This window comes from Nycticebus coucang, chromosome 17, assembly GCF_027406575.1.
Source record: "Nycticebus coucang isolate mNycCou1 chromosome 17, mNycCou1.pri, whole genome shotgun sequence".
NCBI classification, from domain to species: domain Eukaryota; kingdom Metazoa; phylum Chordata; class Mammalia; order Primates; family Lorisidae; genus Nycticebus; species Nycticebus coucang.
The window spans coordinates 39,250,693-39,273,208 of record NC_069796.1 but is presented as its reverse complement, the minus strand read 5'-3'; the positions used below and the strand labels follow the sequence as shown (position 1 = coordinate 39,273,208).

The following is a 22,516-nucleotide window of genomic DNA, read 5'->3' as shown; positions in this document are numbered from 1 at the left end:
TTTTTATTTGAAAGATAAATAAATAGCTATGTTTTCCTGTAAAGACCAGTAAATGGAAACCTATCTGAAATGAAAGCTAAAGCATACCATATCCATAACTTTTGAACAACAGAGGGCAGTTTTCCAACTGGAATAAAAATACTAAGTGGCAACAGTGCTTCTTACCCCAATTCTGGGTCAGCTGCATTTCTAATTGGTTTTTCAGAATAGTGCAGATTGGATGAAAATTTGGCTCTTAAAGTCTGGAAAACAGATTCTATTTTGTCAAATATCTCCAAGCCAAAACTGGCCTGAAATCTATCTATATCTTTCTTATAATGCCTTAGCAGGTAATTTCTAATTTTGAGGAACCAATAGCTATATCTAAGTTGGCCTTTTCAAATTAACAACCAATAAATGACTGGATCGCTACAAATAGCTGCATCTAATGTAAACAATATACAGTACTATTAAACAATGCTAATTATGATCTGGTGCCTAAACATCATTGGAACTTCAATTTTTTTATATCTGAGAACTGCTAACAATCACTATAATAAAAAAAAAATCTGTAAATTTGGAATCCTTAAAGCACCCCCATGTGCCCTTTTAATCAGTATCATCTGACACCAATCCATGAAAATGGACTGCCGAAAGGTATAAGCTCCTTACTAAGAGAGACAGAAAGATCCCAGAGAGAATATGAAGCTGTTCATTATATGTGAGTAATTTACCTATAGCTACTCATTTTGTCCACTCTATCAGCATCATTATAAAGGGTCTTTACTATTTATGATACACTCTCATTTCTTTTTTTCTAAGACAGGATCTCTCTCTTGTCAGCCAGGCTGGAGTGCAGTGGCATGATTGTAGCTCAATCCAGCTTTGAACCCTGGGTTCAGGTGATCCTCCTGCCTTCGCTTCCTGAGTAGCATTTAGGACTACAGGCTTACGCCACCATGCCTGGCTAATTTTTTCTCTTATTTTTTTGTAGAGATCGGGTCCCAGTATGTTGCCCAGGGTGGTCTCAAACTCATGACCTTGGTTGAGTCTTGCCTCAACTTCTCAAACTGCTGGGTCAGGTGTGAGCCACCACATCCAGCCTTATTTCTTTAAAATCATGCAATATTAGATACAAAACAAATGCTTTATTATTTTCCTAGAAGATGAAATTAGGCTAGGAGAGCCCCAAAGTGAGGTTCAGTGATAAAAGTAAATAACTTACCAACTGGACTAGTAGAAACTCGCTGGGAAGGTGGTCTAAAGCCAGGTGCCTTAGAGTTGTCAGGGTGCACATTTTCTAAGTGTCCAAGTACAGAGTTACCCAGGAATGCTGACTGAACAGTGAAAGAGGCATCTGCAGCAACTCGTGAGGACAGTGGACCATCTCCCCAACCTTGGTTTGCTGGCACCTGACTGCTATCAAAAAGACTGCTGAAGTGATTAAAAAGTGTGGCTGGGCCAAATGTAGGTGGCAAAGATTTATTTACTGGGTTTATGTGCATCTGAGAACCATTCATAATATTCATGGCTGAAGAAAGCTGTACTGCAGCTGGTGGGCCTTGAGGTCCTGTTAAAGGAACTGGATTTGTAACAAAGATAGACTGGGGATCCTGGTGTATAGTTGCATTTGGTACCACTGAGTAAAAAGAACCTCTAGGCTGCATTCGATGAGAAACTCGAGGTGCTGGTACAGCTAACTGAGGTAAATTACTGGTATCCTGATTATCAGTAGCAACCAATCTGGGTGATGACAAAGTCAACGGAGCAGGCTCTGAGTTAGATGCAAAAGGCATTGACATAGGACTTAAATCAGACACATTTGATGGCTGGGTCTCCTCCTGTGTGTTACTAGAGGAAGGAGTGGGACTACTGGATGGGTGAGTTTCTGGAGCTCCTGGGGTATTGCTGGCAGAGCTACTGCAACTATTTGCAGTTGAAGATGAGATACATAGGTTTACCACAGGCTGGTCCTGTGTGGACACTTTCTCTTTGGTGGGTAGTATGGCAGAGAAAGAATCCATCTTTTGTGAAGAAACCTGTGCTTGAGGTGTACTTGCAGGTAGAAATGTGGCAGGAACTTTCCCACTAGTGATAGGTGCAGTGGAGACAGAAGGTAAGGAACTGCAAGTGCTTGTCACAGAAGAAATTACTGTTGCTGGAGGACTTGTCTTAGGCACACAGGCAAACAACTGCTTTCTGACTGATGAAGGAGTCCGGGTATTAGTCACACACATTTGCTGACTGGCAGCAACTACAGAAGAGACAGTGATAGGACAACTGGCAGTAGCTAGTCCAGCAGACTCTGAGGGCAAAACAGTCCCATTCTGGTTAGGAAGACGGCCTGTATTATTATGCTTTGGAGAGCTACTTGTGTTGCCAGGATTCACAGGTCTCACTGGGAACGGTCCCCATGTGTTAGGAGAAGGCGAGAAGGTTCCTCCAAACTGGGCCATGGGTAACCGAGGATGCCGAATCTGTTGCATAGTTTGAGCAGCCAGCAGGGCAAAATGAGGGTGGGGATATGCTAAGGGTAGAGAAACTGGGAAAGAAGAACGTACATTTGTTGGAACATTCTTATTATGTTTGTTAGTGGGCTGGAACGTAGATAATGTTGCCGCCTGTGAAGTTACAAGAGTTGGAGCACCCAATGGAAATGCATTTTTACTGGAAGCTGCTGTGGTGCCTACTCCAGAGGAGAAGTTAGCATGAATGGATTTGGTGCTGGTAGGTGTTCTGATATGATTTTTAGGAATCAAGTCTTCCAGTTCCTTAGCGGGATCCTGAATAAGTGCATTGATGAGTTGAACTGCATATCTTGTTGATTCTGTACCACCCCTGGGGAGAAAACAGAAACAAAAATAAGACCAAAAACATAAAAAAAAATCCAGATAATATTACAATCAAATAAAATCTCAACTATACCATACCTAACCAAAGTATGCTTCTTATAAAATACAATTTCTACTCAGAACTACCAAAATGTATTTTTCACAATTACCTTATTGTGATCATTCTCTCTCCATTCTTATCTTTTTGTTTATCCACATCAATATGGGCACCAGTAACATCTTGTATTGCAGTGATGTTGCAGCCTCCTCTTCCCATTATCCTGGACACTACTGAGGCTGGAACAGATAATTTCTTTGACCTATAAAATGAAGACTACACATGAGCTTATGAAATTAAATGTCTATGAATAGTAGATGTCTTTATTAAAAGAGATGTCTCACTAAGTATGTTCATGGACAACCGTAGAATATTATTCAAACCCTAAAGAAGAAATTATTAAAATTCACAGTGCTGTGAAAGGAGTTTCTTTTTATTGTTGTTATTTTTGCAATTGGTGCAGAGAGTTGTCACCATGTTGACCCTTTTCCAGAAACTGACCTCTTTTATAACACTGAATTTAAAGTTAAAAATTATACTGTAGTTTCTAACAAAAATTATATTTAAATAAATCACACATAATCTAAGCATTCAAATCTGTCCAAAATATCACATTATCAAGTAAACTACTTTGGCCCTGTGTTGAGTTTTTCTAAATAGTAATAATGAATATCTATGATTGAAATCCACACAGAAAAATATATGCCAACATATTCATTTTAAACCAGTATAAACAGCTCATACTTAGCATTAAAAAATAAAGCCTCAGATCAGTGATGAGCTGGTATGTATTATGAATCTAATGTTGATTATTATTACATTAGCTCTAGAATTACTGAGAACTTAAAGAAAGCAAGCCTCAAATTTAAACTTTATAGAAAAGCAACGCATAGGTCATACAAAAAAGCCAACATTACTGGTATCATATAAAATACACATGCAGAATTTATACAATGCTTCTAATTTTGCTTTAGCATATTCTGAATTTGGTATGGCACTGTAGTTTAAAGTACCAACACATTCAAATTATTCATTAATTAACTAGGTAACCATTTCAGAAAATAAGAAAATTCATGAAAGTTAAAAAAGATGAAGCTAATTCTGCTTACCTCCGTACAACTTCTTTCCACCCTTCTTCTCTTTTTTGGCCCCTTTTAGGGCTTGTGAGATTCAACTTTATGTTTGGAGAGCTTAATGGCAATGACACTGACTTGTAGCTTGTTGACAAGGAATTAGGATTCATTTCACCTTCAAGTCTAAGAAAAGAGAAATATCAAGTCTAATGAGAGATAAATTTTAAGATATAAACTCAAGAGATTCCTATGCTGAAATATTTCAATTAAAACTGGGCACGTCAACTATTGAAGAAATCAGAAAAACAGATATAGAACAAACATTCAATCCTTAGTATTTTAGTATTAAAATTAATTCAGAGACCGAAAATTAGACATAATCAATAAAATGACAGGTAAAACCAAGGCACGTTAATATTTCCTACTTCAGACTATAAATCCTATAAAAATATGTAACAATTGCAGTCCTATTACATGATGAACAAAACATGTAAATTTCGGTTTTGAATAATGAAGATAGATAATGTGGTAGACTTAAATTCTTTAGCACAACTTGTGCTTTGATAATGTACTTTAATTCCTGTGCCAGGCATGAAGAAGAAAAGGTGAATATAAAGTTAAAAAATTAGAAAAATTTACCGTGTTTGAGTTTTGGAAATGGCAGCACTCATCTTTTCTTCTTGGGAATGGAGGAAAAGGGCGGGGTATCTTTTATCAGTAGAGGAATTCACATCCATAGTGAAATTTAACTCTTGGCTTTTACCACCACTGCTACTCTCACTGTTGCAGTCTGTGCTATCCAAATTATCTGAATCACTATTTGCACCACCTCTAGGTTCTCCATTTATTTTATTTTTATCTGCCTTTTGCTGTGCTAATGATATATGTTGTTCTGGTAAAATTAAATGTGCCGTTGGAGGGGTTTCCTTTGTTTTGTTCTTCTTATTTTTCCGATTGGTGCTAGGAGTTGTCACCACATTGGCTCTTTTTTTCCCAAACACATTTGTGAATGTTGCAGATGTTGCAGAGATTCCAATTGTGGTGGTGGTGGTTGCACTGGGAGGTTCTATGGGAACTTCTTGCTCCACTGAAATTATCAAAAAAGATAAAAATCATACTGATAGTCAGCCAAAGATCTCAAAACAAATTCTGCAGTATATACCTAGCAACTCATAATAATTCAGTCCTTTAGCTAATATTTTTGTTTCACCAGTATTCACTAATAAATAAAGCTTTGCTACTGTATCTATGTTGGTATAGAACATGCATACCATTAACGTTCTTTTTTTTTTGGATTTTGGCCGGGGCTAGGTTTGAACCCGCCAACTCTGGCATATGGGACCGGCGCCCTACTCCTTGAGCCACAGGCGCCACCCACCATTAACATTCTTAAAGATCTGAAATGCTAGCCTCATAAACTAACCAAAATCACAATATAGTTTGAATTTAGGAAATTTTTCAAATAGTATTTTAGAATTAGAATTCAAGTAGAGCAAAACTATTTACCTATTATAAGCACTGCCAGATGGCATTTTAAACAACTCTTCAGAGTAATGAACCCAAGTCTTTACTGACATTTCTGTCCTCTAGATATCTGAACCTGAGCCTTAGCTAAAAATTTACAGAGAAATAATTTTTTTATCTCTATCTAGTTTCTAATCAGGGGGAGAAGGGATAGAGAAGAATTTGAAGAAAGCTGGCAAAGCTCTTAATGTATTACTTTTAGTATGCATGTGATGTTTTTACATAGTGACTTGAATTACAACCGAACTTCTTCAATTTCTCTTTTTTTTTTTTTTTTTTTGAGATAGAATCTCAAGCTGTCGCCCTGGGTAGAGTACTATGGCGTCACAGCTCACAGCAACCTCAAACTCTTGGGCTTAAGCAATCCTCTTGCCTCAGCCTCCCAAGTAGCGGGGACTACAAGTGCCCACCACAATGCTCAGCTATTTTTCGGTTGTAGTTATCATTGTTGTTTGGCAGGCCCAGGCTGGATTCAAACGCACCAGTTCTGGTGTATGTGGCTGCCGCCTTAGCCACTTAAGCTACAGGTGCCGAGCCTTTTTTTTTTTTTAGATAGAGTCTCTCCGATGCCCTGGATAGAATGCTGTGGTATCATCATTGCTCACAGCAACTCAAACTCTTAGGCTCGAGCAGTCATCTTGCCTCAGCCTTCCAAGTAGCTGGGACTACAGGTGTACACCTCTATGCCTGACTAGTTTTTTTGTATTTTTTTTTTTTTGGTATTTTTTCACCCTCGGTAGAGTGCCATGGCGTCACAGCTCACAGCAACCTCCAACTTCTGGGGCCAGGCTATTCTTTTGCCTCAGCCTCCCGAGTAGCTGGGACTACAGGCACCTGCCACAATGCCCAGCTATGTTTTTTGTTGCAGTTTGGCCAAGGCTGGGTTTGAACCCACCACCCTCGGTATATGGGGCTGGTGCCCTGTGCCCTACCCACTGAACCACAGGCACTGCCCCAGTTTTTTTGTATTTTTAGTAGAGTTGTTTTAATACAGTATTTCAGGCTGGTTACAAACTTCTGAGCTCAGGCAATCCACATGGCTCAGCCTTCCAGAGGGCTAGGATTATAGGCGTGAGCCACTGCACCTTCAAATTATGTGCTTGCTTTCACCCTTCTGTTATCTCTTTTTTTTCCCCCAGATGAATAAAAGGATACATATGATTGGATTACATTGTTTGTATTTGTTAGGTAGCATGCAAGTTATAGTTAAGCCTTTCCTTTTTCTTAAATTTTATTTTGAGACAGATTCTCTCACTATGTCATCCTCAGTAGAGTGGCATGGCATCTGAGCTCTAACAGCAACTTCCAACTCTTAGGCTTTAGTGAGTCTCTTGCCTCAGTTTCCCAAATAGCTGTGATTACAGGCACCTGCCACAATGCCTGGCTATTTTTTTATTGCAGTTGTCGCTGTTCTTTAGCAGGCCCGGGCCAGGTTCAAACCCACCTGCCTAGGTATTTATGGCCAGCACCCTAATCACTGTGCTACAAGGGCCGAGCCCCTTCTTTTTTTTTTTTTTGAGACAGAATCTCACTTTGTCACCCTTGGTAGAGTGCTGTGGCATCACAACTCACAGCAACCTCAAACTCTTGGGCTCAAGTGATTTTCTTGCCTCAGCCTCTGGAGTAGCTGGGACTACAGGTGTCCGCCACAACACCTGGCTATTCTTTTCTTTTTTTTTTGTAGAGACAGAGTCTCACTGTACTGCCCTTGGGTAGAGTGCCGTGGCGTCACACGGCTCACAAAAACCTCTAACTCTTGGGCTTACACGATTCTCCTGCCTCAGCCTCCAGAGCAGCTGGGACTACAGGCGCCCGCCACAATGCCCAGCTATTTTTTTGTTGCAGTTTGGCTGGGGCTGGGTTTGAACCCGCCACCCTTGGCATATGGGGCCGGCGCCCTACTCACTGAGCCACAGGCGCCGCCTATTCCTTTCTTTTTTAAAGAGATGGGGTCTCACGCTTGCTCAGGCTGGTTTCGAACTCCTGAGCTCAAGCAATCTACCCACCTTGGCCACCCAGAGTGCTAGGATTACAGATGTGAACCACCATGCTCAGCCAGTTGAACCCTTCTTTCTGTTTTCTTGTATCAATTTATAATGTAAAACATTCAGAAATATTACAATAAAAATCAGCTGTCAATTCAGATTGAAGTAATCAAATATTTGGCACTAATTAGAGGAAAAAGCACTCAAGTTGATTTAAAAAGGAGAATTTTATCACTGATTCACATGGTTCATTTCTCACCATCTTCATCATTCTCCTCTTCATCTTCATCCTCTGGTAGTTCTGAATTCTCTTTAGGTTTGTTTTCTTCATCTTCTTCCTGTTTCCTTTTCTGCTCTTCTTTTTTCTTTTTTCTCTTTTCTTTTCTTTTCTCTCTTTTGGCTGCAAGAGCCTGCTTTCTACTCTCTTCTCTTGACTGCAAACAAAGTGGGTATATCACTTTACCAATAATGCAATAATGATATTTATGTTTATCATACATAAGGTTTCCCATAGATGCCAGTCTCAAAACATATTTATAAAAGGAACAAAGAAAAATAAACTGGACATCATCAAAATTCAAAACTTCTGTGCTTCAAAGGAATCACCAAGAATGTAGAAAGACAACTCACAATATAGGGAAAATATTTTTGTAAATCATACACCTGGTAAGGGACTTGTATCTATAAAATATAAAGGCATCTTACAACTCACCGAGGAAAAGATAACTCAATTATAAAGGACTATGAAAACATTGAGTCATATGCCATAAATATAATTTTATTGATTAATTATACCTCAATAAAGCTGGGTTTTTTTTTTTGTTTGTTTGTTTTTTTTTTGTAGAGACAGTCTCACTGTACCGCCCTCGGGTAGAGTGCCATGACGTCACACAACTCACAGCAACCTCCAACTCCTGGGCTTACGCGATTCTCTTGCCTCAGCCTCCTGAGCAGCTGGGACTACAGGCGCCCGCCACAACGCCCAGCTAATTTTTCCTTGCAGTTTGGCCGGGGCTGGGTTTGAACCCGCCACCCTCGGCATATGGGGCCGGCGCCCTACTCACTGAGCCACAGTTTTTTAAAAGTGAAAAAAAGCATCTGAATAGACATTTCTCCAAAGAAAATATATAAGTGGCCAATAGCATGTGAAAAAATAGATGTTGAATACAATTAGCCATGAGAGAAAAACAAATCAAGACCACAATGAGATACCTACTTTACACCCACTAGAATGGGTGTAATCCAAAAGACAGAAAATAACAAGTGTTAGGATGTGGAGAGACTGAAACCTTTAAACACTGTGATTATATAAGAATAGTACAGCTATGTAGGAAAACAATCTAGCAGTTTCTCAAATAGTTAAATATGGAATTACCCTATAATCTAGTAATTCCATTCCTAAGTATAAAACCAAGAGAAATAAAAACATGTTCATACAAAAATGTGTACACTTAAATTCATAGAAGCATTTTTCATAACTGCCAAAAAGTAGAAATAACCCAATCCATAATCAGTCCATAAACTGATAAGAAAATAAAGTATGGTATATATCTATAGAACAGAATTTTTTTTTTTATATTTGGCAATAAGAAACGACATGCTGATTCATGCCATAACATGGATGAACTTTGAAAGCATTTTGCTAAATGAAAGACACCAGTAGGGCGGCGCCTGTGGCTCAGTCGGTAAGGCGCCGGCCCCATATACCGAGGGTGGTGAGTTCAAGCCCAGCCCCGGCCAAACTGCAACCAAAAAAATAGCTGGGCGTTGTGGCGGGCGCCTGTAGTCCCAGCTACTCAGGAGGCTGAGGCAAGAGAATCGCCTAAGCCCAGGAGTTGGAGGTTGCTGTGAGCTGTGTGAGGCCACGGCACTCTACTGAGGGCCATAAAGTGAGACTCTGTCTCTACAAAAAAAAAAAAAAAAAAAAAAGACACCAGTCACAGAAGACCAAATATTATATGATACCATTTATATTAAATGTCCAGACTTAGCAAATCTATGAAGACAAAAGTTTATTAGTGGCTACCTAGGATGGAGGGATTGTAGGGTAACAGGGGTAGGGAGATAGGTGAAACGTGCAGGGTTTCCATTGAGAATAATGAAAATGTTCTAAAATTGATGGTGGTGATGAACACACAATTCTGCAAATATACGAAAAGCCACTAACTTTTATAACTTTAAGTGGATGAACTGTATGGTTTATAAATTAAATCTAAGCAAAGCTATTGAAAAACACAATGGCATCTGTCTAAAGTACAGCGATACGAATCTTTACAAAAAACTGACAAATTTCTTTGTAAAAATATTAATAAGAGGGCTAGTGGCTCATGCCTATAAACCTAGCACTTTGTCGGGTAGAAGAAATGCTTGATGCCAGGAGTTCAAGACTAGCTTGAGCAAAAGTAAGACCCATCTTTATAAAAAATAGAAAAATTAGCCGGGTGTAGAGCTGCATATCTATAGTCCCAGCTACATAGGGGGCTGAGGCACGAAGATCACCTGAGCCCAGGAGTTTCAAATTGTAGTGAGCTATGATGAGGCCACTGCCTTCCAGCCTTGGTGACAGTGAGAACCTATCTCAAAGAAAAAGAAAATTAAAAACATATATATATGTGCGTGTGTGTATAGTCATATATGCTATATAAATTATATATATGCATATTATATACATAAAATCGGTATATATATATATATATATATATACACACACACACACATACACAAAAGGCCATTATAAACTTTATAGAATTTTTAAAGCCAAATTTAGAATTCTTACCACCCTCAAGTTTTGCTAAAATCTACTTTGGTTAGCACTAGAAAATATAATTTTTTTTCCTTTCTTTCCAGATAAGGGCACAGGTAATAGTTGCCTAGAAGCATAAAAAACAGTTTGAAACAGGTGGCGCCTGTGGCTCAGTGAGTAGGGCACCGGATTCGAACCCAGTCCTGCCCAAACTGCAACAACAACAAAAAAATAGCTGCTTGGTGCCTGTGGCTCAAGCGCTAAGGCGCCAGCCACATACACTTGAGCTGGTGGGTTCGAATCCAGCCCAGGCCCGCCAAACAACAATGACAGCTGCAACCAAAAAATATAGCTGGGCATTGTGGCGGGTGCCTGTAGTCTCAGCTACTTGGGAGGCAAAGGCAGGAGAATCGCTAGAGCCCAGGAGTTGGAGGTTGCTGTGAGCTGTGATGCCATAGCACTCTACTCAGGGTGACAGCTTGAGGCTCTGTCTTAAAAAAAAAAAAAATAGCTAGGCATTGTGGCGGGCGCCTGTAGTCCCAGCTACTTGGGAGGCCAAGACAAGAGAATTGTCTAAGCCCAATAGCTGGAGATAAGCTGTGATGCCATGGCACTCTACCAAGGGCCACAAAGTGAGACTGTCTCAAAAAAAAAAAAAAAAAAAAAAGTTTGGAACAAGTAGAAAATACAACAAATTACCCATATTTCTATGGAAATTATCCAAAAAGGCTCAACAAATAGTTAAGTAAAACATATTCCTCACAACTATAACTTACCATTCTAAAGCACAAATTAATTATTCTCTGAAATTTTTATTTATCTAAATCAGGGATGGGCAAACTATGGCCTGAGTGCTAAATCCAGTCTGCTGTCTGTTTTTCTATGGCCTAAAAGCTCAGGTTGGCTTGTTGCCTATAGCTCAGCTGTTAGGACACTGGCCATATACACCAGGGCTGGCATATTCAAACCCGCCAGGGACTGCTAAAAACAATGATAACTACAACAACAACAACAAAATAGCTGGCAGTGCCTGTAGCTCAGTGGGTAGGATGCCAGCCACATACACCAGGGTGGTGGGTTTGAACCTGGCCCTGGCGAGCTAAACCAACAATGACAACTGCAGCAATTAAAAAAAATAGCCAGGCGTTGTGGCAGGTGCCTATAGTCCCAGCTACTTGGGAGGGTGAGGCAAGAGAATTGCTTAAGCCCAAGAGTTTGAGGTTGCTGTGAGCTGTGATGCCACAGTACTCTGAGGGTGACATAGTGAGACTCTGTCTCGAGAAAAAAAAAAAAATATATATATGTATATAGCCATGCTCACCTATTTACTTATTATTTACAGCTGCTTTTATGTGACAATAGAACAGGTGGGTAGTTATGACAGAGATCACATGGCCTACATAGCCTAAAATATTTACTATTTGGCATTTGACAGAAAAAGTTTACTGACCTTCAATGTAAATGAGAACGGCGCTGAGGATGGGATGAAAAGATTGCATATTCAGCTAAAAATCATTTCACCAATCTGTTGCATTAAAAGCAAATTGGCTTTGCAGGGAATTGCGGACCATATCCCTGGGTAGTTACACAAAAAATAAAAATTATAGACAAGAAAGAGACCTCAGTCATCTAACTGAAAACTATATGTATGTATGTATGTATGTGTATGTATTTTTTAGAGATAGAGTCTCACTTTGTTGCTTTCAGTATAGTGCTGTGACATCACAGCTCACAGCAACCTCCAACTCCTAGGCTTAGGTGATTCTCTTGCCTCAGCCTCCCAAGTAGCTGGGACTACAGGTGCCTGCCACAAGGCCCGGCTGTTGTTTTTGTTGTTGTTGTTGTTGCAGTTTGGCCAGGGCCGGGTTTGAACCCGCCACCCTCTGTATACAGGGCCAGCACCCTACCCACTGAGCCACATGCACCGCCCTATTTATATTTTTTTGAGACAGAGTCGTAGTATGTCGCCCTCGGTAGAGTGCTGTGGCGTCACAGCTCACAATAACCTCCAACTCTTGGGCTTAAGCGAATCTCTTGCCTCAGCTTTTGAAGTAACTGAGACCACAGGCACCCACAACAAAACCCGGCTATTATTTTTGTTGCATTTGTCATTGTTGTTTAGCAGGCCCGGGCTGGGTTAGAACCTGCCTGCCTTGGTATGTGGCCAGCGCCCTAACCACTGAGCTAGAGGCACTGAGCCTGAAAACTCTATTTTAAAATAAATATAACTGTACCAGAATGTTTATTGCAGCCCTATTCATAATTGCTAAGTCATGGAAAAAGCCCAAGTGCCCATCGATCCACGAATGGATTAATAAATTGTGATATATGTACACCATGGAATATTACACAGCCTTAAAGAAAGATGGAGACTTTACCTCTTTCATGTTTACATGGATGGAGCTGGAAGATATTCTTCTTAGTAAAGTATCTCAAGAATGGAAGAAAAAGTATCCAATGTATTCAGCCCTACTATGAAACTAATTTATGGCTTTCACATGAAAGCTATAACCCAGTTACAACCTAAGAATGGGGGAAGGGATAAAGGGAGGTGAGCGAGGGGGGAGGTGGGCAGAGGGAGGGAGATTGGTGGGATTATACCGGCGGTGCATCTTACAAGGGTATATGTGAAACTTAGTAAATGTGGAATGTAAATGTCTTAGCACAATAACTAAGAAAATGCCAGGAAGGCTATGTTAACCAGTGTGATGAAAATGTGTCAAACGGTCTATGAAACCAGGATATGGTGCCCCATGATCACATTAATGTGCACAGCTATGATTTAATTAAAAAAAAAAAGAAAATAAATAAATAAAATAAATATAACTCTATCTGATCAAGTTTATCATAGAAATGCTAACATTTATTTAATTTTCTAATGATAAGATTTTAGGCCGGGTGCAGTGGCTCACATCTGTAATCCTAGCAGTTTGGGAAGCCAAGGCAGGTGTATAGCTTGAACTCACAAGTTCAAGACCAGCCTGGGCAAAAAGCGAGACCCTGTCTCTGCTAAAAATAGAAAAACTGAGGCAAGAGGATCGCTTGAGCTATGACGCCGCAGCACTCTATCCAGGGTGATAGCTTGAGTCTCTATCTCAAAAAAAAAAATAAAAATAAAAAATAAATATAACTCTATCTGATTAAGTTTATCACAGAAGTCCTAACATTTATTTAATTAAAAAAATTTTTTTTGAGACAGTCTCACTATGTGGCCCTCAGTAGAGTGCGGTGGTGTCATAGCTCACCGCAACCTCAAAGTCTTGGGCGTAAGCAATTCTCTTGCCTCAGCCTCCTAAGTAGCTTAGAGTACAAGCACCCACCATAACGCCTGGCTATTTTTTTTGTTGTTGCTGTTGTAGTTGTCATTGTTGTTTGGCAGGCCCCGGCTGGGTTCGAACTCGCTATTTAATTTTCTAATGATAAGATTTTAAGCTTTATGCTTTTTCCCCTATTACAAACACTGTGAAAACTAATGCCTTTGAGCATTTATCTAATTATTTACTTTAGGTTAAATTTCTAAAAATGGAATAGCTGGAATAAGAGTATGCATTGGTTTTTATTGATTCATTTGTCAAAGTACCTCCACTAATAGTTACACTAATTTATACCATACAACACAAATCATTTTAGAATGCTAATTTCTTCACACCCTTCCTACCAATTCGATTTATAAACCTTTAAATTTTAAGTTTTGTAAATGTGGTCAAATAAATTGAAACCACTCTTTTACTGTGCAAATTCCTTGTTTATTAATGAAGGTTGAGCATTCTCCATCTATTCATTCGATATTTATATTTCTTTTTCTGTGACTTGCTTATTTATGTGATCATTTTGTATACTAGGTAAGTAATCTTTTTTTGTCTCATTAATTTGAAGGCAACCTTTCTTCTGTTTTTAGCCTAAGTTTTTTTTTTTAAACCAAAAATTGGTATCAAAATTTTAGCATCTCTCAAAATGACTGTACTTTTTTCTTCTTCTTCTTCCTTTTTTTTTTTTTTTTTTGAGACCGAGTCTCAAACTGTCGCCCTGGGTAGAGTCCCATGGCATCACAACTCACAGCAACCTCAAACTCTTTGGCTTAAGCAATTCTCTTGCCTTAGCCTTCCAAGTAGCTGGGAGTGTAGGCACCTGCCACACCGCCTGGCTGTTTTTTGGTTATAGTTCTTGTTGTTTGGTAGGCCGGGGCTGGATTAGAACCCACCAGCTCAGGTGTATGTGGCTGGTGCCCTAGCCACTGAGCTACAGACGCCAAGCCTCTTCTTCTTCTTCTTTTTTTTTTTTTTTGAGACAGAGTCTCAAGCTGTCACCCTGGATAGAGTGCCATGGTGTTATAGCTAATAGCAACCTCTAACTCTTGGGCTCAAGTGATTCTCCTGCCTCAGTTTTTCTATTTTTAGTAGAGACAGGGTCTCACTTTTTGTTCAGGCTGGTCTTGAACTCGAAAGTTTAAAGCAATCCAACTACCTTGGCCTACCTGATTATAGGTGTGAGCCATTGCACCCAGCCTTTTTTTCTTCTTTTAATCATCAACAAAATACCTTTATTTTATTTATTTATTTTTTTTTTGAGACAGAGCCTCAAGCTGTTGCCCTGGGTAGAGTGCTCTGACATCACAGCTCACAGCAACTTCCAATTCCTGGGCTCAAGCGATTCTCCTGCCTCTGTCTCCCAAGTAGCTGAGACCACAGGTGCCCGCCACAGTGCCCAGCTATTTTTTTGGTTGCAGCCGTCATTGTTGTTTGGCAGGCTGGGGCTGGATTCGAACCCACCAGCTCAGGTGTATGTGGCTGGCGCCTTAGCTGCTTGAGCCACAGGCACCGAGCCAAAATACCTTTATGTTAAAGCTATCTCTTACATTTCTAGAATAACTCCACTCAATTATAATGTTCTTTATCTTAATATAATTTCTGGATTCAATATCAACACTCTTATCTTCCAGGTAAGCAGACTGAACCTCAGAAAGGTAATGTTTTATTTTTTTAATTTTTTTCATTATAACACATCCTAGGAAAATAAACACTTACTCTTTGGGAATCGAATAAGCCACTTATAAGCCAGATCATATAATAAGTGATTTTCAATACTTTCCTAAGTTTCTTCTCAGAGTAATATTAAAACTAGTTAGGCAGTAACGTCATTTGGCAAATTGAGATCTTGCTCAAAATCTAATCTCTCACTTATATGGCCATAAAATATTTTTTATGAATGATGGTTCACAGTCTAAAAATTGATGGAGGTTTGAAAATCAACTAACCAGAATGGTGCCTGTGGCTCAGTGAGTAGGGCAGAGGCCCCATATACCAAGGGTGGCAGGTTCAGACCCGGCCCCGGCCAAACTGCAACAAAAATATAGCCGGGCGTTGTGGCGGGCGCCTGTAGTCCCAGCTACTTGGGAGGCCGAGGCAAGAGAATTGCCTAAGCCCAGGAGTTGGAGGTTGCTGTGAGCTGTGTGATGCCACGGCATTCTACGGAGGGCGATAAAGTGAGACTGTCTCTAAAAAAAAAAAGAAAGAAAAGAAAAGAAAAAAGAAAATCAACTAACCATTTCCTTGGAATCATATTTTGTTAAGATTACTGGTTATACAGGTGACAAATTTATTATAACAGATTTTCAACAACTTCTAATAAGGAAAATTATTTTCCCACTCACCTTTTCCAGATCAAGTTCCTTTAAAAGAATACTTGCATTCTTGTTTGCTTCTGCAGCCTGCTGGTCTTTAGCCTTCACAATTGTCTCAACGCATTGGTGACATTTTTTCAATAGTTCCTATAGTAGAAAATGGAATTATGTAAATATAGGTACACAAAAATATAATGAGGCTAGATAAAATTTGAGCTTATGAGCACACAAGTGCAGGAGTTAAGGCAGAAACAACTGAAAATTCACCAATCTAGTCATTTATCAATCTTTCATTAAAATAAAGCATCATTTCTTTAAAAATTTGAATGTTCTGGCCAGGCACAGTGGCTCACACCTGTAATCTTAGCACTCTAGAAGGCTGAGGAAGGAGGAATGCTTGAGCTCAGGATTTCAAGGCCTGCGTGAACAAGAGCGAGATCCTGTCTCTACTAAAAATAGGAAAACACTGCATGTTCTTAGAAAACCTTCTAATCAAACTAATGGTTTAGTAATAAATCTTAGCTGTAGTCACTGGTAATTATGATCCATGGAAGGAAGGAAATCTCAAAACAGTTTATCAAAAGCATCACAACCATCCATTTTGCAAATGGAGAAACAAACTAAAGCATGAAAAGTTGATCTTTTAGAGGAAAAACGAATAAGTTCCTAATTGTATACCTTGGCATATCATTCCACAAGGAACAAAAATGTACTTCAATAGCTTATTAAACTTACCTTATCTGTAATAGTTGCTATGTATCTCATGCATTCTATATCAGAAGGGAACTGATTGACTTCCTTCACCAAATATTGAACAACTTTTACATGACCCTGTAAGAAGTAAAACAAAAGAATGCACAAAAGAATCCCTTAAAGTTTTGCCCACATGCTTAACAACTTAAGGGTAAAAAGGTAGATTAATATTTTCAGGTAGTATACTAAATTTAAAATTAACATTATGAAAATAACAACAGCGTTCACTTCATAAACAGAAAAACCTAAATACAACATGCTTAGGAATATATGGTGGACTAAGAGTCATTTCTCCTGAATTTAATCAGTCTATTTCCCACTGAATGTAAAAAAGCCTTTTCTTTTTCTGGAGACGAGTCTCATTGTGTTTCCCTTGGTAGAGTGCCATGGTGTCACAACTCACAGCAACCTCAAACTCTTGGGCTTAAATTCCCTGAGTAGCTGGACTATATGTGCCTGTCACAATGCCCGGCTATTTTTTTGTTGCAGTTGTCATTGTTGGTTTAGCAGGCCAGGGCTGGGTTCGAACCCGCCAGCCTCAGTGTATGTGGCTGGCACCAAGACAGTAAAAAAGCTTTTATAGAAAAACAATTATCTCCTAGAATAAATTTATTAATAAATAAAAATTGATGATGTAAAATGAACCTCAGTATAAGAGGTAAATAAATCCTAAAACAAGCACAATTTCCTGGATTGCAATGCATTATTTTGGCTCTACCCTACTAAACTAGATAAGATAGATTATCACATTTTTATGAGCACTATGACAGATCTGAACAAAATACATTCTAACTGCCATTATCAGGGGTTAAATGATCTGTAATCAATTTTAAACACATCTATTTTTAATATAACAAAGCTTACATAGTTTCTCTCCTACTAAAGTTGCAAAACATCCTCAAGAATTAGTCTGAACCAAAAAAGGAGAGAAGATCCAAATAAAATTAGAAATGAAAAAGGAGAAATTATAATTAATACTACAGAAATATGAAATATTAGAGACTATTATAAATAAGTATACACTCACAACTAGAAAACTCAGAGCAAATGGATGAACTCCTGAAAATTTACAACCTGCTAAGAGTGAAACAGGAAGAAATAAAAGTCTTGAATAGACCAATAATGATTATCAAGATTGAATGAGTATGGTGGCGCCTGTGGCTCAAAGGGGTAGGGCGCCAGCCCCATATGCCGGAGGTGGTGGGTTCAAACCCAGCCCTGGCCAGAAACTGAAAAAAAATAAAAATGAAAATAAAAATTCTGTTCTACATGTTTAAAAAAAAAAGATTGAATCAGTAATAAAAAAAATCTCCTGGCTGGTTGAGGTGGCAGGAAGATTGCTTGAGACCAGCCTAGGCAACCTAGTAAGATGCCATCTCTACAAAAAATAAAATAACTTGGGTGGCACCCAATAAAATAACACCTGTGGCTCAGTTTGTAGGGCACCGGTCCCATAAACCGAGGGTGGTGGGTTCAAACACAGCCCCGGCCAAATTGCAACAAAAAAATAGCCGGGCACTGTGGTCAGCGCCTGTAGTCCCAGCTACTCGGGAGTCTGAGGCAAGAGAATTGCCTAAGCCCAGGAGTTGGAGGTTGCTGTGAGCTGTGTGATGCCACAGCACTCTACCAAGGGCCATAAAGTGAGACTCTGTCTCTACAAAAAAAAAAAATAATAATAATAATAAAAAATAAAGTAATTTAAAAATCAGCCAGGTGTGGTGGTGCCTGCTGATAGTCCCAGATACTTGGGAGGCTGAGACAGGAGGATCATTTGAGCGCAGGGATTTGAGGTTGCTGTGAGCTGTGATCACACTACTGCATTCCAGCAAAAGTGTCAGAGTAAGACCCTGTCTCAAAAACCAAACTAATTTTAATGATAAAAACCTCCCCCCACCACCACCACCAACAACAACAATAATAAAAAAGCTTAGCATCATACATAGCTAGTATCACCCTGGTACCAAAGGCAGGAAAGGATGCAACAACAAAAAATTCAAACCAATATCTCTGATGAATGAACATAGATGTAAAAATGCTCAAAATACTAACAAACCAAATCCAACAGCACGTGGAAAGGATACTTCACCATGATCATTGGGTTTCATCCCAGGGATTTGAGAAGGTCCAACATACAAGTCAGTAAATGTGATCCACCACATAAACAAAATTAAAAATATATCATCATCTCAATAGATGCAGCAAAGGCATTTGCTAAAACCCACAATTCTTTCATGATAAAAACCCTCAAAAATTGGAACAACCCTCAAAATAATAAAAGTTGTTTATGACAAACCCACACCCAGCATTATACTGAACAAGAAAAATGGAACAATACAAAGACGCCTACTTTTACCACTTCTACTCAACATAGTACTAGAAGTCCTAGCCAGAGGAATCAGACAAGAAAAAGAAACAAAGAACATCTAAACAGGAAAAAAATATAAATATGTCTGTTGCTGATACAATCTTATACACAGCAAACCCTAAGAATACTTCCAAAGGACTCCTAGATTTGATAAATGAATTCAATGAAGTCTTAGGTTATAAAATCAATATTAAAAAAATCAATAGCATTTCTATATACCAGTAATGACCAAGCTGAAAACCAAATCATGAATTCAATCCCATTTACAATAGCTAGAAAAATAATAAAATACCTAGAAATAAATTTAACCAAGGAAGTAAAAGATCTCTATAAGAGCTACAAACAGTAATGAAAGAACAAAATGAAAAACATCCCATATATATGTGTGTGTGTCTGTGTGTATATATATATATATATATACATATATATATATAGATCAATGGAACAGAACAGTGAACCTGGACATAAAACTACACATCTACAACCAACTGATATTTGACAAAGCAGACAAAACCATACACTGGGGAAAGGAGACACTATTCAATAAATGGTGCTGGAAAAACTGGATAGCTATATGTAGAAGAATGAAACTGGATCCTTATCTCTTACCATATACAAAAATTAATTCAAGATAGATTTAATACTTAAATGTAAGACCTGAAACAATAAAAATCCTAGATGAAAATCTAGAAAAAAATTCTTCATTGGCCTAATTCTAGGCTCTAGGCAAAGAATTTATTACTAAGACCAAAAACAACAAAACCAAAAATAGACAAATAGGACTTAATTAAAATAAAAAGCATCTGCACAGGAAAAGAGAGAAATAAGAGTAAACAAACAACCTACAGAATGGGGGAAAATATTTGTAATCTATGTATCCAACAAAGGACTAATATTCAGAATCTATAATGAACTCAAACTTAGCAACAAAAAAACAAACAACCTCATTGAAAGTGCACAAATGACATGAACAGGCAAGATATAGAAATGGCCAACAAACATGAAAAATTGTTCAACATCGGTAATCATCAAATGAAAGCCACAACAAAATACCATCTTACTCTAATTATTAAAAATTCAAAAAACGGTGACTTTGTTTTTGATGTTGGCATGGATATGGTGAAAAGGGAACACTTACACACTGTGGGAATATAAACTAGTACAACTTCTATGAAGATGAGTATGGAGATTTCTCAAGGAACTAAAAAGTAGATCTACCATTCATTCCTATATCCTACTACTGAGTATTACGCAGAGGAAAAGTAATCATCATATATATAAAAATAATAACTATAGGCCAGGCACAGTGGCTCACACCTGTAATCCTAGTACTTTGGGAGGCCAAGGCTAGTGGATTGCTTGAGCTCAAAAGTTCAAGACCAGCTTGAGCAGTGGTTCTCAACCTTCCTAATCCCATGACCCTTTAAATACAGTTCCTCATGTTGTGGTCACCCCTAACCGTAAAATTATTTTCTTTCTTTTTTTTTTGTAGAGACAGAGTCTCACTTTACCGCCTTCAGTAGAGTGCCATGATGTCACAGGACTCACAGCAACCTCTAGCTCTTGGACTTCCGCAATTCTCCTGCCTCAGCCTCCCGAGCAGCTGGGATTACAGGTGTCCGCCACAACGCCCAGCTATTTTTTGGTTGCAGTTCAGCTGGGGCTGGGTTTGAACCCGCCAACCTCGGTATATGGGGCCGGTACCTTACTCACTGAGCCATAGGCGCCACCCCATAAAATTATTTTCGTTGCTACTTCATGAATAATACAGTTCCTCATGTTGTGGTGACTCCGAACCATAAAATTATTTTTGTTCTACTTATTAGCTATAGTAGCAACGAAAATAATTTTATGGTGGGGGTCACCACAACATGAGGAACTGTATTAAAGGGTCACGGCATTAGGAAGGTTGAGAACCACTGAGCTTGAGAGTGAGTAAGACTCCATCCTTGCTAAAAATAGAAAAACTAGCTGGGTGTGGTGGCATACACCTACAGTCCTAGCTACTCAGGAGGCTGAGGCAAGAAGATTGCTTAAGCACAAGAGTTTGAGGTTGCTATGAGCTATGATACCATAGCTGAGCGACAGAGTGAAGCTTTGTCTCAAAAAAGAAAACACACACACACACCCTGCACTCATGTTTACTGCAGCACAATTCACAACTGCAAAGATAAGGAATCAACCTAGGTGCCTATCGAGTGATTAGTGAATAAAGAAAATATGGTATCCTTAGTAAACTGACCACCCAAGTGCCTGTAACAAACTGATTGACATATGGAGGTGGTCAACATAAGGAACTTCCACTGAGTACACGTGGTGTATGTCCAGTCTATGACAATTAGGTCACTTAGGAAGGCAGTCAATGTAGGATGGTGGTCAACTATAGTGGTTCTATTGCATATACCATGGTGTAGTACTCAGCCGTAAGAAATAATAAAATAATGTCTTTTGCAACAACTTGCTTGGAATTTGAGGCCACTATCCTAAATAAAGTAACTCGAGAAGAGAAAAATAGATGCTGCATGTTCTCACAACTCACTCATATGTGGGAGCTAAATAAACTGTGGCTAGATAAGGACACACAAAGTGATATAATGGACAATGGAGATTCAAAATGGAGGAGATTCAGAGAGGGTGAGGTATGAAAAATTACTTATGGGGTACAATGTTCACTATTCAGAAGAATACACTAAAAGCCCAGATTTCATTACTACATAATTTATACAAGTAACAGAATTCAAATTGTACCCCCTTAATCTACTAAAATTTTTTTAAAAAGGAAAAAAGTTACACTAGCATAACTAAAATAAAATAATTAGTCTGATGGCGATAAAAATCAGAAAATTGTCCCAATAGAGCAGGGAACTGACTGAGAATGGATATGAAGGAACCTTCTATGGTTACGGAAGTATTTTATATTTTATGTCTTTATGGGTTGTGGGTTTTATGTATGTACGCATTTATTAAAATTCATTAAATTATGCACCTTAAGAGTCATGCATTTCACCATACGTTAAATTATACTTCAATTAAGAGAAAAAAATTCTAAGAATTAAGTTTAGAAAATATTTTAAGATTTTCAGCTCGGTACCTGTAGCATAGTGGTTATAGCGCTAGCCATATAACACCCAGGCTGGCAGGCTCAAACCCAGCCCAGCCCAGCTAAACAACAATGACAATTGCAACAAAAAAATAGCTGGGCGTTGTGGCAGGTGCCTGTAGTCGCAGCTACATGGGAGGGTGAGGCAAAACAATCACTTAAGTCCAAGAGTTTGAGGTTGCTGTGAGCTGTGACGCCACAGCACACTACTAAGGGTGACACAGTAAGACTCCGTCTCAAAAAAAAAAAAGAAAAAATATATATATATTTTAAAGTTTTCCTTTAAGACATAAAACTTAAACTGTTGTCATTTAATAGGTACTTAGAGACTACCTACTGTGTGTCAGGTACTGTGCTAAACAACTGGATATTTAAACAGTGCTGAAAAAAGATGGTAATGACTTTTAGTCCTCATGGACCTTTTAATTTTGTTGGTGAGGTACATATTTAAAAGGGTTTGAATATGTGTGAATGTATAATTATAA

At 38.7% G+C, this 22,516-nt stretch overlaps 1 protein-coding gene and 1 non-coding gene across 11 annotated transcripts in view; one reads left to right on the top strand and one right to left on the bottom strand.

Moving 5' to 3' along the window:
- ANKHD1 (ankyrin repeat and KH domain containing 1) overlaps positions 1–22,516 on the bottom strand; it is a 170,632-nt gene that overhangs the window by 14,553 nt on the left and 133,563 nt on the right. For all 10 annotated transcript variants that reach the window (XM_053566458.1, XM_053566459.1, XM_053566461.1 and 7 more), the window contains 7 exons: positions 16,549–16,644; positions 15,844–15,960; positions 7,710–7,884; positions 4,581–5,028; positions 3,978–4,124; positions 2,981–3,130; positions 1,205–2,817 (listed from right to left, as the gene is read on the bottom strand). In XM_053566458.1, coding sequence (XP_053422433.1) covers positions 1,205–2,817; positions 2,981–3,130; positions 3,978–4,124; positions 4,581–5,028; positions 7,710–7,884; positions 15,844–15,960; positions 16,549–16,644 — 2,746 coding nt within the window. The remainder of the gene's footprint in view (positions 1–1,204; positions 2,818–2,980; positions 3,131–3,977; positions 4,125–4,580; positions 5,029–7,709; positions 7,885–15,843; positions 15,961–16,548; positions 16,645–22,516) is intronic.
- On the top strand, positions 3,637–3,713 carry LOC128569418 (small nucleolar RNA SNORD45). The gene has a single exon (XR_008375370.1). It is a non-coding gene; the product is annotated as a small nucleolar RNA SNORD45 (small nucleolar RNA).